We start from the raw sequence: 20,071 nt of genomic DNA on the forward strand, positions 1-20,071 counted from the left end.
CCGCCATCACTTTCTAAGAGATCATGTTGCCAAAAATAATATATCACTAGAAGGTGTAAGATCTGAAGATCAATTAGCGGATATCTTCACTAAACCGCTAGATGAGGCTATATTTTGTAGATTGCGGAATGAGCTCAATGTGCTTGATTTTAGTAACTTCACTAAAAACTGAGCTTGTGTTGTCCCTTGCATTCATTGTAATTTACAACATACTTAATTTGTGGCAATGCATATAGGGCTTGTCTGATATGGTTAAGATAACCGCCGAAAAGCGTGTGAAGAAGCTTAACCTTGGATCAAACTTGACAAGCAACTAGATTTATTTACAAGTACTGCATATGCATGAATGTTGTTTTGTCATTTTGTCCCATTTGCCCTCTTGTTGCCTATCTTCTTAAAAAGAATTATAGCCTAAGGAAAAATATTTTGAAAAATATGAGGGTTTGAGAGAGGTCACTCACATCAGTCCCAATTGGTGTTTATTTGGATCTTATTCAAGTTGGGACTTGATTGGGAACAGGCAGCGCGAAGGAAGTTTGAAGATTTGCTGGAAAAGGTGCACCGGACGCTGCCCCGGACGCTGCTGTCCAGCGTCCGATCAGTTCACAGGAGGTGAACTACTGGTGAAGGAGTGACCGGACGCTGTGTTTGTGCGTCCGGTCAGAAGGGGTTCCAGCGTCCGGTCGTTTGGTGAAGAAACAGGTTGTACTGATCGGACCCTGCCTGCGTCTGGTCATGGACCACCGGACCCGTCCGGTCTTGATTCCAGAGGAATTGGACCTCTCTAGAATCGACCGGATGCTGGGTGGTAGCGTTCGGTCGCTACCACCGGAGCGTCCAGTCAGTGGATTTCGCGCGGCTTCAGGACTCTTTTCTCTGTTTCCTTATCTATCGCGTTTGGGGGATCTATTTAACCGCCGCCGTACCCTTGTTGCCCCTCATCTCGTTTTGCCCTAGCCCGTGCCGCCGCCAGGTCACCGCCGCTGCTCTCCCACGCCAACGTCGTCGTCTAGCACACCACGCCGCCGCTAGTCGAGCCCATAGCTGAGCTCCGTGCCCTAGCCACGCACGCCACCACGCCTTCCCCTGCCTTGCTCGCCTCCGCGCCACTGCAGCCCGCTGCCAAGCCTTGCCGCGTGCCTCTCGCAGGTCAGCCACGTCGATGTCAAGCTTGTGGATCCAACGCCTCCAGTCTTCCTGCTGCTCAAGCAAGCGCCCTAGCTCTGTTTCCTCCTTGGTAAGGCCAGATCATTGCTCCAAATTTGTTTTGCCTGTGAATCTAGATCAACTGCATTGTATTGATTCCCAATCGCATTCAGGGCTTTCGACCTAACCCTAGCCGGTTCTGAGGTTCCCCCGCGCGACGTCTTTCCTTTTCCTGGTTTGCCATTTCATTAGGTAGCTTGCTCGTCGTCTCAATTTCATACCTACATTGTTTGCTTCCTAGGTTTTCGCATCTATTAGATATATTGTATTTATTCATATATCCATCTATTCTATCGTTCAGCGAGTCGGTGCCGTTGTGGTTCGTGTGGTAGTTGGCAGTCAACTCGGAGCCAAGCTCGTGAGTAAGGATCGAGGCCAAGCCTCGGGAGTGTCAGTTTGTCTGTTGATCTTCATCAGCGGCAGTTCACCCTCTTATCAGATCAGATGGCTCACACCAAGAACGTTGGTGGTGGTCTAGGTGATGATGATCGGAGGCCCCCCCCTCGCCAGCCTGTAGGATCGAAGGGCAAGTCAACCAAGCAGGTGACATTCAAGAAGCGCAAGTACCCCAACGTAGAGACAGCAAGAGCTACAGCTATTGTAGAGGCCGTAGAGCGAGCCAAGAGAGGTGGTGCCCGCAGTGGAGTCGTCATAGTAGATCAGCTGGCACCAGATGCGCTGGACAGACTGAGGGAGATTGAGCGACTTCATGGTAGTCCACCTAGGATTGTCATGATGGCAGGACGTCATCTAGCCATTGAGGAGCCTCAGCGTCAGGGGGAGTCCTAGCAGGAGGCACAGCAGTAGCCCCCACTAGTAGAGCCTCAGCCAGCCCAGGAGACTCAGGAGAGTCAGCAGACCAAGGAGACCGAGCCAGCACCCCAGCTACGCCGCTTAGGTCGTACTAGTGCTATAGTTCCACCGAGGCTAGCTACACAATGCAGGGGGTCACGCCCTCCGCCCAGACCACAGGGTCCGCCTCTAGTGGTACACCTCGACTTGAGGGCCGCTATAGCCAGGCAGGTTCGCCAGCTGTGCTTTGTTGAGTTCGATGTGTGGTTCCCTCCGAGGAGGGATGAGAGAGCAGCTGAGGGGTTCTATACACTGCTCTAGGAGGACTTCTACAATGCCTATATCAACAGTGGGGTAGTATTCAGATCACAGAGGGTCTGTAGTTTGGAGTCTATTATGGCAGCAGCTGGAGAGCACATCCACCCCTACTTGTCATATTTACCGGGGCTTGCAGATCTAATTGGCCGGATAGGTGTATATGTACCATCTTGGGTCCGACAGTTCTATGCTTCACTCTACGTTGATCCGCATCACAACTTCATTCATTTTGCATTCAACGGCAGAGATTACTGGGTGATGAGCTCTAGGGTCTAGGAGATACTACGGGTACAGGATTAGCCTGTCAAGATACATGAGGTATGCTATGGATAGTAGGAGCCTCCCAGGCGTCCTCATGGAGGGTTGGCCCCCCCTACAGATTTAGTGCGACATTGCTTCAAGGAGCTCTTTGGTGAGGGGTCGAGCAGGAACCCCAGTGACTTGACTCCTACAGTGAGAGTGCTAGAGGCCATTATCAGGAGGACACTACTTCCTAGGTTGGGATATAGGGAGGGCCTAACTCGCTTACAGCTCTGGCTTCTTAATGCCCTGATGCAGCAGACCGTATTCGACATTTGGGACCTCCTTCTATCAGAGATAGAGGATACTATTGCTAAGGGTTTCAAGGGTCACCGACAGCTTCCTTATGCACATTGGGTCACATTTTTTATGCTCAAGTGTGTGCAGGTCAGGACTCCTGCGTTAGTTGCCGAGTACAGGGCTGCCACCATAGAGTTTCCAGCATACAACATGGCACAGAGGATCAGGCACAGCACTCCACAGGCACCAGCTCGGCCTAGCCGTCGTCCAGATGTTCCCGAGTCAGCAGCTCAACAGGACAAGATCATTAGAGGCATCACCGCTACAGAGGAGGAGCAGCTTGAGGCACAGCAGGAGATGACCGAGTCCAGTGATAGCTCGGATGATGACTATCTACCGATTCCTCATATGCCTCCACGCAGACATGATGCAGAGGCCGGTAGTTCCAGCTTAGCTCCACCAGCACCGTAGACGGACCCTGCATTGATAGCTATTCTTGAGCAGATGCAGCAGGACCAGGCACGACAGGCACAGGAGACCGCTGCCAACTTCGCACAGTTCTAGGCTCGTCAGGACGAGTTCTAGAGGCAGCAGCAGCTTCTCCAGCAGCAGCAGCAGATGCATCACCAGCAGATACTCATGCAACAGCAGCTTATGGGCTTTTATGCAGCATGTCGTAACAGCACTTGGGGCCCCACTACCACAGTCTTCGCCCCAACTTGCTCAGCCTACCTCCACCACGATGACTCCAGCTATACAGCCCAGCGGACTTCAGAGTCAGGGATAGCCTCCAGCTCAGTTTGCTTCACCTACAGTTCAGGTGTCCCAGTGGTTGTCCTCACCGGTGGTTGCCCCATAGTTCACTCCATATCACATGGGCTTCTCACCAGAGCAGTCACCCTCGCTATTTGTGCCTGACACAGTCAGTCTCCAGGAGTCTTGGAGCATCTTTCAGTGCAAGCTGACCGGCATGCCTACACCACCTCATATGCATGCCGCCTGGTCCTTCTACTAGCAGCCCCAGTCGCAGTGACTACTTCAGAGGCTTCCTAGCTTAGTCGCATCATCAGATCCTATAGATGTACCAGCAGCTTCACAGGCAGCACCTATCCCAGCTCAGACCCTAGACCTGCTTCAGTGACACTTCCTGCCACTAGAGGGTCAGTCAGTTCAGAGCTCAGGGTCAGATGATGATGGTGCCTAGTTCCAGCTTGCCCCACGTACTTCAGCGCCCGACTCATCCGCTGCAACCCCACCGACCGACCCTTAGGTTTTGGTGTTTGACGCCAAAGGGGGAGAGGGTTTGAGTATGTAGACTTAGGGGGAGCGAGTTTCAGGGGGAGCTAGTTGTCTAGTATTAGCTTATTATATACATTTGGAGTTTTTATTTGTGAGATACACTTATTTATGCATTCGTGTGATTACTTTCATGCATATTATTATATCTATGTGACAGTGCTATCTACGCTGATTGTGATATATGACATGTGTGCTCTCCACTTTACATTATTTATGTGTCATATCACTTGTGTTATGCTCATTTGCCTTTGCTTCCGTAGTTTTACTCCTGATGCAAATGAGCTTTGTTACTTGTACTCATGCTTAATTCATATTCTTTGAGTACATTGTGTTGGCTTGGGATCATATAAGCTTGACTAACACTTTTTGTTCTTACCGACAAAAGCTTATATGAACTAAGCCCGTCAAAAACCTCACTCTTTCACATACTCGAGGTGGTATTGTCATCAATCACCAAAAAGGGGGAGATTGAAAGCATCTAGGCCCCTAGTTGGGTTTCGGTGATTAATGACAATACAAGATTAATATGACTAATGTGTGTTTTGCAGATGCAATTAAGTTAGGTTATGGTAATGGAGATCAATCGGGCAATCAAAGTTGTCATGCCCCTACGATGGAAATCGTTTCGGTTTTTAAAGGATGGACGACACAGTTAAGGATGACTAGTTCTAAGTGTCGATTGGAGTTGGAGAGACACTTAGAGTAGTTTAGGACTTTGTTTTTCCTTTGGCCGTACTATTAAGGGGGGTATGGACGGGTAGCTTGACCTAGTTAAGTCTAGTGAGTTAGGTGTGGTGCACACTTGTTAAAACTAGCTCTAGGTAGCTCCTATGAATGCCTAAGATCCTTTGGAGCAAACTTCATTCACATATGATCGAGAGTTGGAAGTGAATGGAGGGTCAAATGCTGACCGGACGCTGGCCCCGGTGCGATCAGAAGCTGGCCGCAAGGGTTCGGTCAGTTCATTTGATCAGCTGTCTGCGTTTGGTGCGACCAGACACTAGAGAGGTCAAGTGACCGGACGCTGAAAGGCAGCGTCCGGTCGACTCCAGTAAGGTTCCAGAGAAGGGAATCTGCGACCAGACGCGTCCGGTCAGTACTGACTGGACCCTGAGGGTTCAGCATCCGGTCGAGTCCAGTAAGGGTCCAGTAAGGGTTTCATGCGACCGGACGCGTCCGGTCAGTGCTGACCGGACTCTGCCAGCGTCCGGTCAATGCATTTTTACTGGTTCGCGGGTTGAACTGACCGGAGCGTCCGGTCAACCCGCAGAAGCTCATAACGGTTCGTTTTTCAGGCGGCCTTATAAATAGAAGCTCCACTCGTGTGTGGAGTTACTTTTGCTCATTCCAACAGCTGAGAAACTCGTTTATGAGTGCCAAGAAGAGCAAGGTCCTAGTGAGGTGTTTATGATTTGAGAATCCAAGAGTGAAACCTCATTAGTGAATCAAGAGTAGACAAGTGTGCATCCATCTTCTCATTAGGCTTCGCGTGGTCAAGTGAGAGTTCGTGCTTGTTACTCTTGGTGATCGCCATCACCTAGACGGCTTGGTGGTGATTAGGAGCTTGGTGTTCACCCGGCGGAGCTTGTGGGTGACCCAACTCAAGTTGTGAGCGGCTTTGGGTGATTCGCCGCGATGAAGTGTCGAAGAATCAACCCGTAGAGAGCACTTGATCCTTGCGCGGATCAAGGAAGAGCTACACCCTTGCGCGGGTGCTCCAACGAGAACTAGTGGGGAGTGGCGACTATCCGATACCTTGGCAAAACATCGCCGCGTTCCTCTCTCCATTTACTTTGAGCATTTACTTTAAGTATTTACTTTGAGTAATTCAATACTTGTCTTTACATTCATAGAATTGTCATGCTAGAGTAAGTTTGGAACATAGGTTGCAAGTCTTTTGTGCGTTAATTTGATAGAAACACTTTTCTAGGCACAAGGGGTTAATTGGGCTATCCGTAGGATTTGATTATTGCAAGAAAATTAAGAATTAGCCCAATTCACCCCCTCTTGGGCATCTTGATCCTTTCAGACGGGAAGGGCGGGGACACAGGGGAGGCGGCGAATGGGGTGGGGCGACGTATTGAGACCGAGTCGAGAGGAGCCGAGGAGGATGGAGGGCAGGCGGTGGGGCCACCTACCGGGTGGGGCATGGGGTCGCAGGGGGAAGCAATGGAAGCTGACGTACACTAGGATCGCACAAGCAGAGCGACAGGAGGAAGTTGGATTTCGCACCAAAAAGTGTCCACGCTCTGTTCTTTTTAGTTGTAGGAGATAAGAGATTGTTGGCCATTTTGGTTCTCCAATGACTATGCCCACCAATCTTTGATAGTGAGGTCCCCTAATCACATTAGTGTTCTATGCTCTTATTTACTCGCAGACTTTCTTGGCAAAAGGGCAGTGTAGACAAAGGGAGTAGTTTTTGACTCTTGATCACACAGCAAGCAAGTGGGATTGCATGCCCTCAAAATTTTCAAGTGAAATGCCTTTTATAAGCGAACTTCCGAGGTTTTTGTCCTATTTTTAAAAAGACTTTTTACTTCTGAATTTGGATTTGAGGGTTGTAGGCACTCATAGATGGACGTGTCAATCCACCTATATTATACTCTTTCCATCCTGAAATACAGTGTATTATGACTTCTAAAATGTGTACTAAAATATAAGGCATTTTATGTGGCCCTTATGCTCAGATTTGACACACTTTGTTATAAAGAAAACTATAGTTTAAGAAGAAACTCCTTACTTGGTTTAATCCATGGGTATACGTGTTATATGAGTATTTACATAAGTTGTCTTAATTTTTTTGAAATGTATCATATTACACGGATTCAACAAGTGACGCCTCCCTAGAAAAATCATAGGGGAATTTACAAAGTACCACTGGTTTTTACATTTTGCAAGAACTGGCACTTGAATGGTACCTCACATGACATTTTTATAATTTTCTAACTGAAAACTTGCAGTTACGGCTCTTCAGGGGTAAATTTTTTGCAATTGTGCCTAAACCATAAAATCAATTAAAAACTATCAATTTAAGCATACTCTCTGTGTTGTAACAAAAGCAAAATATATTCAATTAAACGTGTGATGTTAAATGCACTGGCACTATGAACCTACATGGCATTGGCATGGGACAACCGATCAATAGCTTTGAACTTTCATTAATATATTGAATTCCGCATGACACAAAACCTCATTAACAAGCGAGAAGGATAAGACAGTTAGATACTATATAGCGCTTTACATCGACTTTGAGACAGATTCGCAGACAAGGAACTCTGATACCAAACATGTTATCCTACAATTTTGTAGCTTGGGTTGACAAGATTGTCGAAGCCTGAGACGACTTGGATTGATTCGATGACATCCCCAACTTTGACATCCGCCAAGTAATCCTCATTCTCAGTTACATATCCAAATACCGCGTACCGCCCATCCAATATATTGGCATTGCTTGGTGTTAGCTCACTCTCTTTCAAGAGCCAAAATACTTGACTAGAAGCAGAATTGTCATCAAATTCCTGTCATGCAATTCAGTCATGTCAGGTTAGAATACATTAGATACTATGCAGATCGTCTGCATATGCTGATATGTGCAATCTGCATGTCTCTTACTTCTCTAGCCATAGCCATTGTTCCAAAAGCGTTAAAAGGAAGCTTTGTTTGAGCCTTGTAGCGGCCAAGTTCCTGCAAATCGACCCGTATGATGTAAGGGCTTATTCCAATCTGATGAAAATTTGAAGCACTGATGAAATGAAAGGATTAAGAGAAAAGACTGCTTCTGCTTACTTCAAGTGTTTCACCATATACAGGAGCCTTATCACCATCAACCATTATTTCAAGAGGTACTGTACGAATTTTGCCAGTGCTGGGATCGATAAAACCCTCAGCTGGTCCCTCTGGATCTCCAGTTTGAACAACAAAGCCATCAGCTGCATAAGAACCAACACAGTTCAGAGAAAGCTCACTGACCTCTTGGCACACTAGGTCATCTAAAACATTGAACATTTATAACGGTTAGATGAATTGTAATGTTCAAGAAATTTCCAGGAAATATCATCCTTGTGATGGCTAAGAATTGCAGAAATTTATATACTACTTCCCCAAATAAAACTCATGTCTAATAAAACTTAATGGTTACCAAATTGAAACATTGTAACAAATGGTGGATAGTGCAAGAAAGAGACTGATTGTTAGGAAGGACCGAAATGTTGAATTACCTCTTTGGATTTCCATGCCATCATAGAATTTCCGTTCGACCAGATCTACGAAGTTCCCAGCAGTCACAGGAGCATTATATCCATCCAGAACTATCCGAAATACACAATCTTCTATGTTGGGATTGTCCTTAATTTTAACCTTCATATCCACGGTAGCTCTTCCTTTGAGAAGAGGCATGGTTCTGTACTCTTCTGGTATTTCATACGGAAAGCCATCAACCATGTCTTCTTCTACACTGCAGAAATGCAATGTCCCAGCAAGATCTCAGCTGCAGAGTCAATGACAAGGTATAAATGAGAAGAGCTGTTTCAGAACAGTACTTACAGCTATTTAGAGGCAGATACAATTCTGTTCTCTAGCATTAGAGAGTTATTTTTGTTTAACAAGAATTTTCGCTCAGTGAACAAGAATATTATATTGATAGACACAACTTCTTTCTGGCAAGAAATTTCACATCTGGCATCCAGAAATAGGTTTCAGAACTATTGCTGCTTTGCACTACACTGGCATGAAAAAGAACATGGTAGTTTTGCTTCAAGGAGTAAGTTTACTCACGTTCCAACATACTGGAGAAGCTCTTTCTGCTTTGGAGCTACTGCATCCCTATTTCTGTCCTCCACAATTCTTTGAAGCTCCTCAAGTCCAACAGCCAACTTATTCAATAACTCTTCTCCATTTGCTCTTTTTGGTTCAGCAAGACCAGCAAGAATTAAGCTTCTCCCATTGTTCAGTGCTCTTGATGCTTGCTTGATATTCTAGAATTCAAAGGAAAATTCATAAGTTCCACAAAAGAGGTGTAAATCAAATTGATAACACTTGGAATGGAATGGCAACTCCTTTCAGTAATCAAATGCAGTTTCCATCATCTGATAAACCCTGGATCATGACTTACTCTTTCAACTGAATCCAAAGCTCTAACACCAGCAACCTTGAGGCTGTTGGTGATATCCTCCAGTGGCTTTTGAACTTCACGAATAGCTTTATTATCTATTGGTAAAGCATATCTCAATAAAGCACCTGGATCTTTAATGGGAGGTCCAGAGATAAGAACAGACAAATCTGGAAGAACAGGTTCAAGAGGAGAAGCATACGCCGGTGACCCAAAAGTTGGTGCACCGGTGATTAGTCCAACTGATAATGCAACAGAAATTGCACACTCTTTCCAGCTGAAGGAGTTTCTTTTCTGCAAGGTAGTAAGGAAAACTTGAGAGAGAGGTGACATATTAGCGCATTCTAAAATGCAGTACTAATCATAGTGCATGTCCTTGGCATAAAGTGTTACCTCCCAAAGCTTACATTGCTCAGAACATGCTAAGGAATTGCATTCTCACTTTAGATGGGTATTAATGTACTAGTAGTGAATATAACTTTGGAAAAAATTTGTACAGTAGATATAATCTTAAGCATAATTTGTTGGGTGCATGAATAAAAGAACTACAGTAGTCTAGTTTAGAAAACTAATCTTTCAGCTTCGAATCTTTGAGCAAAAAACTCAAGGCTGGCATTGTTTTCCTCTTATCACACACAGTACCATTTCAATGATGAGAATTCTCAGGACTTAACACTAGACTAGTTCGCATTTCATGATTTTTTTCCACCCTACTGTTTTCGTGACAGATGTCTGAAGGAAGTGGCAAAACATCAAATTTCCATTGATTACACACAACTTCACATCTTTTTCACTGACTGCTCAACAACTTGACACATCTTTTTCATTGACTGCTCAACTACACGTCACAAATAGTTTGTAGAATTATGAATCACAACATTGAGCAACCCTGCACCCTTTATATCCTGATAAAAAATCTGAACCTTGTTACCCATATTCCCACAGGAAGCACAAAAATCCCTTTTATCTGATCTTACCCAAACTACTAACTAACAGACATAAACAATTGTCACCAGTTTACAGCTTCAACTAGAAAATTTCTTCACCAGTCGAGCTCATGGTTTCAATCAACAGCCGGGATCAGCATGCCAGCATTGCTAGGCACTGGTGTGCTTCACCTGCCTGGCCGAAAGTTGCAATGCAGTACCAACGATCCACATTGCTAAACAGACATCGAAGCATATACCCCCAGTTTCACACACACCCGAAGAGAAATAATAAGAAATGCAGCTGGGGCCCATGAACCTGACCTCCCCTCCGGAGAGCGCGCAGCGGGCGACGGAGCGGCGGCCGCGGGTCGGTAGGGGCGGCAGCGACGGGCGGCTGCAGCAGCAGCGGGAGGAGGCGAGCGCCGCCGCCATGTGGTGGTGGTGGTGGTTGGGGGGGGGGGGGGGGGGGGGGGGGCGGGGGGGATAGGGTTTGGACTTTGTAGGGAGCGGGGGTGAGACCGGGGAGAGAGGGGAAGAATCGAAGAGACGAGGCGCCGGTGGTGGAGACGAGAACCGAGAACGAGATGGTTCGTGTCGTGCCGGTGGTGGGTCGGTGAGGTGGATAAGGCGGGGCGACGGAGGCGCGCTAGGATTGGTGGAATGCCCGCTGAGGTGGATAACGGCATGGATAAGGACGTCATTGGCTCGCCGGATGCAACAGTGTCACGCTGTTTGATTGGCTGGCCGACCGCCGACGAGCCAAGCCTGGCTCAACGGATGCAACGGTGAAGAAAATTATATATCTGTTTGCGGATTTTTCAAATTTCTGTGTATGTATTTTGATTTGGTTCCCAATAGCATGAGGTTTTATTGTACATTTTACCTGTTATATAAAAATAATATTTAAATCTAATTATTATTGTTATACGTTTGGCAGGCGCCGGTGTTGAATCCTTGACATAAAGTTTAGTCCTTGTCACATTGGATGTTCATGCTAATTAATAGGATTAAATATAAGTTAATTATAAAACTAATTGCAGAAGCCATGGCTAATTCGCGAGACGAATCTATTAAGCCTAATTAATCCATAATTAGCACATATTTACTGTAGCGTCACATTGTCAAATCATAGGCTAATTAGGCTCAATAGATCCGTCTCGCGAATTAGTCCTCATTTTATGTAATTAGCTTTGTAATTAACCTATATTTAGTACTTTTAATTAGCATGAAACATTTGATGTGACGGGACTAAACTTTAGCCTCTAGTAGTTTAATTGTTGTGGGACCAACGAAGCCTCATCTTGTGGTGCCACCATTATTGGGGAACTAGCTGAGTGTCAATTTTTTTAGGCCTTATTTAGTTCCTAACCCTAAAGTTTACTCCCTATCCTATCGAAGGTTTGGAGTATTAAAGACTAAAAAAATAACTAATTGCATAGTTTGTGACTAATTTACGAGACGAATCTTTTAAGCCTAATTAGTCTATGATTTTGACAATGTGGGGCTACAGTAACACACGTGCTAATGTCAGATTAATTAGACTTAATAAATTCGTCTCGCGAAATACTTACCGATTCTATAATTTATTTTTTTTATTAGTATTCGAATACCCCATACGACATTGATGAGACACCCTAAAATTTTACGCCTGAATTTAAACAAGACCTTATTTCCTCTCTAAGAGCAGCTCTAGTGTGCTGTAAAACCGAACTATGAGAAGAGAGAAAACAAGTATGATTCGATTCCAACACTAAAGCAACCGATCCAAGCAAATCGATTCTTCCTTACGGTTCAAACCGAGCGAGTAAAATAATCAGCCAGTGCAGCTAAGCAAGTACTACTTCCGTGAGACTTTTACCTGTATATTTTTAAAAAAAGATGTCACACTCCTGCGTACCCTTCAAAAGTTGGTCGTCACCTACATGCCCTCGCTCGAACTTTTCTTTTCCCTCACGCCATTCCGTCGGCATTTGCTGCTAACGGTGGGTAACGGCTCTGGAGAATGACTCAGTTGCCCTTAGGCTTGTATGGGCGTCTGAACTTTTTCGTTTCCCCTGTGCCATTGCCAGGCCATTGCCAGGCCAACTGACAAAATTGTAAACGTTTCTGAAATTTTTAATACAAAAAACTTACTGTCCGTACCGCCGTATGCAACCAGGAGGCTAAACTCGGTAAAATGCTGTAACTATGCTTTTTCTCCTTCCTCCAACGTTTGTATAGACCAGTTCAAAGCATGCAAGGCCGGACAAGGAAATTTTAGCTTCCTTTGACCAAAATTTCAAGACGATGCTGAAGGCAAAGTCAATTTCCCACACCTCTCTCTCGCTCCTTTTTTTTTTCGTCGCGTGCGTACATGCATGTTCAGGATTCAAGAATCAGGCACTGTTAATTTTTTCTTTCACTGGCATACATTCAAAGCTAAGACTAAATTATACTACTACTAGTATAGCTATAAAAAGGGGTATCAGTGGAATAGTGTACTCTCCGTATATAATGTCACATAAATATATGTGCGGTAATTATAATAAAATATATAGAATCAACCTGATAGAATTGAATCAGCCGGCGCAGAATATTCGGATCAAAGAATCTGCTACATGTGTACATTTTGGTAGTAAAACGCAATGAATAAAGTGGTAAAAACGCAATGAATAAAGTGGTGCGTAAATGAATCAAGCAATAATTCAAGTGGGTCAGAATTCAATAAGACAATGCAAATAAAACCGTATGCGATTCGAATAATCGGCGTGTAGATATTGTGGGATCCTTGGTGTAGTAATTAAGGTGTAGTAGTAATATTGACGGATATATAACGCTGCACAGTAATAAATATATTTAAACAATGCAATATGGATGATCAGAATCCGAGAGAATATTCGGATCAACAGCATCTCCTGCGTTTACAAATAAATTTGAACGTTTCCGGTTTTGGCAGTAATAAAGACCGATTAATTGTGCGTAACTTACTTGCACCGTTCTCAAATGGAATGGATTCCGCACAGGATTGGTGGGACTATATGTTGCCATTACTGTGCGCACCTGCCGTCTACGTACTAGCTAAGATTCCTAACCGTAATAACCGTTTCAGTGTACCATTTCACTCATTAATTTGTGCTAGTATACTAATCATTGATTTCTGTAATTGATTTATTTCCTTCACTTGGAGTATCAAATACGCATAGATAGATGTACCGTCTAGTCTAGGACTACAAGCACCAAAAATGAGCTGATTTTGACAAAACCCACATCCTTTTATTTGCCTACTACACCTACACTAGATCATTACCCCCTGAAAGCTGGGATCAAGAGAGAGACGCTATCGTCGTGGTGGTCGTGGCACAGCGCTGAAAATTCAGCCGCTGTATATAAAGGAACGGCAGGGTGACACGCACGAACGCATCAGGCGGCGTGCCGCTGACTCATCAGCCATCATCGACGACAGACCCATGGTGGATCGATGGGCTACAAGGATATGCATATACACACGCATCACCATTGCTTGCTATAGAGCAACCAACACACGCATCACCATTGCTTGCTATAGAGCAACCAACACACGCATCACCATTGGCCTGGCAATGACACAGGGGAAACGAAAAAGTTCAGACGCCCATACAAGTCCAAGGGCAACTGAGTCATTCTCCAGAGCTGTTACCCACCATTAGGAGCAAATGCCGATGGAATAGCGTGAGGGAAAAGAAAAGTTCGAGCGAGGGCATGTAGGTGACGACCAACTTTTGAGGGGTACGCAGGAGTGTGGCATCTTTTTTAAGAGTACACAGGTAAAAGCCTCTACTTCCGTCCTTTCTTGCAGAGTGTATGGAGAGAACAACACATATTTTTCTCTTTTCTATTCTGTTGAGGTCCCCAGACAATCAATTCCACACTCAGACTATGTTCGGCTGTCATTATAAGTTATGGTATAGTATTTTTCTCTCTCAGTAAATTAGTCGTATAAATCAACACAATTAGCTTATAGATCAGCCGAACAGAGCCTTGAAATCCACCTCATCAGCACTAAAATCGAATCGTACCCTAAGACAACTCTTTTAAGACAACTCAAAAATGAATTCTTTACATATCCTCTGTTGTTCGTCTCAGTTGGGAAAGCTTTTCCTCAGCAAACTGTTCTAGTTTTTAGGGACTCTTGAACGTTGTGGTATAAAGTTATTTTTCTCTCTTTTCTCATAATAAACTAAAACCTGGTTGATCTAGAAAAACTGATTTCACTGCGTCCTCTAGAAGTAGCATGAAGCCGAAGCAAGATGAAGTCCTCCAAACAGGCCCTTAATGGATAATGTGATTTAATTATATTGGTAAGTTGTTAAGTGCCAAAGCACAATTAGAACTGATCTTGGCCTTATCTGTTGTCTCACTGAAAACAAAGAAAGCGGTCACATGTGTTGGATCATAGTGACAAAAACGACAACATGGTACTAGCTCGATCTTACTATTTTCTCTTCATTCCCACGTTTCTCAATCCTTGCAAAACGTGTAAAAACACTTGTTGTTAATTGGCAGTAATTTATTGTTTTTTTACATATGAATATGAATATGTTCGAAGCACTTAGCATTTTATATTTTCATGTCTTTGACACCTCTTCCTCTTTTGTCTGAGAGTGAAAAGCTAGGTACATTTTGACACAAGCATTTATTTAACTGGTTAAACCTTAGGGCATCCACAAAATGAGAAAACAAGGGAGTCTTAAGGATAAGGGAGCAGCCTTAAGTCGGTCGTATACTCATATACATAGTAACATCGGTGTTTGGAGAAAAAAAAAACTAAAGCCCGCTCTCATACTTGAAACCCACTCCTTATTTATAAGCAATAAACAAATGCATGGGATGGGTGAATTGTCTGCGAGCTCACAAATAGCTATGTTTAATTTTTACAAAACATACAAAAATTAAATATATTTACGGGCTCACGGACAAACCCGCTTGCATCTCTAATAGCTATGGTAATGCTTCTGCCATTGTGACTGCGCTGCTGGTATAGCTTGGTTGCACGTGGTTTCTAGAAAGAACCTTTTACTTCATTGTGGATCCACCTTAAAGCTAAAACTTTGTCTTAAACATAATATAAGGGTGGACCTTATTATACGTGGGGCCCATCTTAAAATTCATAGGGACTTCATACACTTCCAATGCCCTTACTTATGCATATTAGGATAGCTTGGACAGTGGCGAATCTAGCCTAGAATATTAATGGGTCATCAAGGTTAACTTCATTATATGGTACGGATTTTCTTAATTTATAACAACACTTTACTAAAGGATTTGCATGTATTATTGGGGGTCGGTGGACCCCTGACAAACATGCCTAAATTCACTCCTGAGATTGGATCCTTTGCTGCACACTGTATATTATTGTCAAATTAGAGAATTGCGTGTTTGGTTGATAAGCAAGGCTTCCTCGATGCCTGTATTAGCGAGATTTTTTTCTTGCTTTTACTAGCAAGCGTCAACTTGCTTTCACTGGCGAGGCAAGTTTGCTCAGGCCACGAAAGTGAGGTAGGGAGAGGCTACACTTGCTCACGAACCAAAGACGCTCATAATGGCACTATCCTATCAATCTTTCACATCATTATGCGTAGGGGTGAAAATGGTTCAGATAACTCATGTTCCCAGTAGTATAAAAATCGATTTTTAGTGATGCTTAAGATATTTTCACTGATGGTTCAAAATGTATAGACACCAATAAAAATAAAACTATAGCCCCGATACAAATGTATTTTGGGTTAATTGGATCTGTACCATTCACTAATACAGAGACGGGCTTTACTCCCGGTGGGGAACCCCCTCTAGTCCCGGTTCCCCACCCGGGAGTAAGCATCCGGGACTAAAGGGGGGGTCCTTTAGTCCCGGGTCACGAACCGGGATTAAAGGGGGACCTTTAGTCCCACCAACCGGGACTAAAGGTCCTCCCAGCTTTAAAAAAAATAATACCTCCCACCGCTGCGTCCCGTGAGATTCGAACCCAAGACCTCATGCATTGCCTCGCGCGTAGCTTACCACCCCACCTACACAACACATTTGACAATGGATGGGATGCTTCCCTTTTGAACTAACACATCGGGGGACCTTTAGTCCCGGTTGGTGGCTCCAACCGGGACTAAAGGGTCCTTTAGTCCGGGTTGGTGTTACCAACCGGGACTAAAGGGTCTACCTTTAGTCCCGGTTGGTGTTACCAACCGGGACTAAAGGTTGAGGACTTTTAGTCCCGGTTGGTGGCTCCAACCGGGAGTAAAGGTCCACCTTTAGTCCCGGTTGGTGTCTCCAACCGGGACTAAAGGTCCCCTGCCACTATGCCGAGCGCAGTAGCCGTTGGGCAGGGACCTTTAGTCCCGGTTGGAGACACCAACCGGGACTAAAGGTCTCTCTAGTCCCGGGCGCAAAAAATACCGGGACTAGAGCCCATTTTAGCCTCGGATGAAAGGTCTGTTCTCTACTAGTGATTATAATTTTACCGTTTCTGAAACACACCATTACTATTCAAGAAACTATGCCACTGTCATTACAATTCTCGTCAAAGCTGAAATATGCCATTATACACGTATACAACGTCTTTAGGCCCATATGCAGGTGTATGGACAATTTTGTATTTTTCATACAGACCAAAATACCCCTCTCACTCTATCTCACTTACAGGCGGGCCCAATGTGTCATCCCCTTCCTCTATCCTCCTCCTAGTTGAACACAACACGCGCACAGGCCTTCGTCGAGCAGCCGGCCGGCTGCGTGGGGGCTGCTGTGCCGCCACCACCGGGCCAGCAACCAGCCGCGCCTCCATGGCACGGCATGGCCGCCGCCGCCGCTTTCCTGAGCAGCCCGCGCGGGCCCTGACGCCGCCGCCGCTCGGTCCTACTCCTACGCCACCCACGTGCTGCCCTACCCTAGCGCCGTGCGCGGCCACACCGCCGCCTGCACCTCACCTCGCCGCCCCACAGTGAGTCGCCAGCTGCCTCCGCCTGCGCGCTGCAGAGCCGCCGCCACCACATCGCCTGCCGATAGCGCACTGCCGCCCCGTGCGCGCGCCTGCCCTTTGCCGTGGCTGCCTTGGGCGGCCATTGTGCCGCCGCGACTGGCTGCCCGGCTGGTTGGAGCAGCCCAGGCTGGGCCCTGCGCAGGAAGCCTCACGGCAGCCATGGCCGATCCAAGGAAGAAGAAAGCCATTTTGCGAAAATCCCCTTCTAGTTCTTCCTTTTTGTTTTACTATTCAATAGAGTATATGAGGAGTATTTTGGCCCATACGAAAATACAAAATTGTCCATATGCCTCCACGTGGGCCTAAAGACGGCGCAGATGTATGTAATGACATATTTTAGCTTTCATAAGAATTATAATGGCATTGGCACAATTTCGCAAATAGTAATGACGTTTTTCAAAAACAATAGAATTATAATGGTGTGTATCTAATTAACCCATGCATTTTTACTGGTCGTTTTTAGTAGACTTAAGAGAATGGCTAGTAAAAATGTATTTATACTGTCGGTTTTTTAACCTAGCGCCACAACAAATATTTACGATACCAAATGAACTATGTTAATTACATATATTTTCATAGTCTAACCTTTTTTTGATAAATGTTAATATTTTTCTACAAATTTGATCAAGGTTAAAGATGGGTTGACTTAGAACAAACAAACACCCTTCACTTTTTTAAAAGAAAGAAAAAGATAGCCATTACTAGGCTAACATTTAAGTTAGGGCAACTCTTGCAGCATATAGCACAATAATGACCTTTTTTTACAGAGTCCCTGATGCCCTTGACCGTTCGGATAATCTATATACTGTGGCTTTGGCAGGACATGAAGACGTGAAGTGCAAAACCTACATTTCGAGTTGGATTTTGACTTTGGCTGTGTTTAGTTCCTAAAAAGTTCCCAAAAAGTGCTACAGTAGCTATCACATCGAATCTTACGATACGTGTATGGAGCATTAAATATAGACGAAAAAAAACTAATTGCACAGTTTGGTTGGAAATCGCGAGACGAACGTTTTGAGCCTAATTAGTCCATGATTGAACACTAATTGTCAAATAAAAACGAAAATGCTATAGTAGCCAAATTCCCAAATTTCACGAACTAAACACAGCCCTTGCCTCAGACCTCACTGAATGAAAACACAGAAAAGGGGCCACGCATTTGTTAGTTAGCGATAAACCGATAAGAGGGACCCACTACTACAGCACTGTCGGATTAGGATGAACCGGCAGCGATGTACCTTCACTGCTGGTTCTAAGCTTAAAATCAGAAAGTAATTGGGGCTGAGCCAAAACCAACAATAAAGGTCCACATCACTGTCGGTTTGTGGACTGCACCGGTAGTGGCTTGACGTCTACTTATCACTGCCAATTCTAGCTAAGAACCGTCAGTGATGTTGGGCTATCACTGTCGGTTCTAGACAAGAACCGACGGTGATAACACCACAGTATAAAAAGCTGGCGCCGTCCTCTCCTTCCTCATCTCTTTCACCCCAAGCATAGAGATGCGTGTTTGAGCCACTCCCTCCATTGTTGCGGCTACTCTTCACCATGAAGCTAGCTCTTAGATTTTGAAAAATGACTTGATCTTCTTGCTTTAAGGTTAGTAACAACCATCCACTCTTTTGATTTTGTTGCTTAATTAGCGTTGTTTTGATGGCTACATTGCTTGATTCTTATTCTAGGTCTTTCTTCATTCTAGAGAGCACTTTTTCAATTGGACTTTGTGCAAGGCTTGCAAGCAAATTGTGGTAAATCCATCATCCAAAAGATTGGTGTCTTTGAACATATTTAAATTCCTAGCTAATAACATGGTGGTCAAGATCATTGTTAGTATGTGATGCTATAATTAGTTCTTGATAGGAGTAGAGTAGATTCTTTTACAATTTTGGTGAGCAAAATAATCCATGTACCACCTACCAACATATTGTTTGGAGCTACATTGTTGTTCATGATCATATCTCTAATTTTATTATTTTTTAATCAGTATCTCCAATCTTATGTAGCATGGAGTAGAATAATTGTTCTTTATTATTGTGAAATAATTGTTTTTAATAGTGCTACTATTTTCAATTTATATGGCCGAGACTACCGATTTCAATATTCCAATAGTTAGTGTACAATAATGTTTTTTTAAAAATGGGGTGACTAAATTAAATAAATGTAGAATAAAATGTTGTTCCGAGCAATAATTGTTGTTCATGAAGCTCCACTTGTTATTAATTTCTCTGTAATTACTGTCTCAATATTTTGTTGTGCAGAGATGGATCGAGAGTGGATGTATGGATCTCGAATGGACAAGCGGTACATAGTTGGCGTCGATAAGTTTCTCATCGATGCCAAAGCCCATGTTGGGAATGGAAACTCTATCTTCTGCCCATGCAAAGATTGCATGAATCAAATGATATGGGCTCCAATTGAGTCTATACGAATGCACTTGATTACTAGGGGTTCGTGCTAAATTATACGATATGGACTATGCATAGTGAGGTTGGTGTGAATGTTCCAAAGAAAAACGATAATGATGTGGCCATGCCTGACGTAGCCATTCATGATGCTGACGAAGAACCTAGTGTCAACACTGAGCTTATGGCCACAGTTAATGATGTGTTTAGAAGCATACTAGCTGACGACACCGAGGATAACGATGGCATTTCTCAGCTGCTACTAGGGCTGGATATCGAGCCACCTCAGCTCGGCTTGGTCCAGCTTGAGCTGGCTTGTTGGGCTAACGAGCCAGCTTGGCTCAGCTCATTAATATTACGAGCTTGAGGGGTAGCTCAGCTTGGCTCGTTAGCGAGCTTGAGCTGGCTCGTTTAGCTCCCGAGTTACTAAAAAAATAGGACACACATATTTATAATGTTTATGCTACATTAATTCTAGAAGTTCACATCC

General features: G+C 44.4%; 1 protein-coding gene across 1 annotated transcript; it reads right to left on the reverse strand.

Moving 5' to 3' along the window:
• Positions 1-7,275: 7,275 nt before the first annotated feature.
• Positions 7,276-10,668, reverse strand: LOC136500393 (peptidyl-prolyl cis-trans isomerase, chloroplastic-like). The gene is made up of 7 exons (XM_066495734.1): positions 10,513-10,668; positions 9,266-9,556; positions 8,929-9,128; positions 8,373-8,608; positions 7,942-8,084; positions 7,768-7,839; positions 7,276-7,673 (listed from the first exon to the last, which is right to left on the reverse strand). Exons 1-7 carry the CDS (start codon positions 10,621-10,623, stop codon positions 7,446-7,448), a joined length of 1,281 nt encoding a protein of 426 aa, XP_066351831.1. The 5' UTR covers positions 10,624-10,668; the 3' UTR covers positions 7,276-7,445.
• Between the last annotated feature and the right edge of the window lie 9,403 nt (positions 10,669-20,071).

This window comes from Miscanthus floridulus, chromosome 13 (genome assembly GCF_019320115.1).
Source record: "Miscanthus floridulus cultivar M001 chromosome 13, ASM1932011v1, whole genome shotgun sequence".
NCBI lineage: Eukaryota > Viridiplantae > Streptophyta > Magnoliopsida > Poales > Poaceae > Miscanthus > Miscanthus floridulus.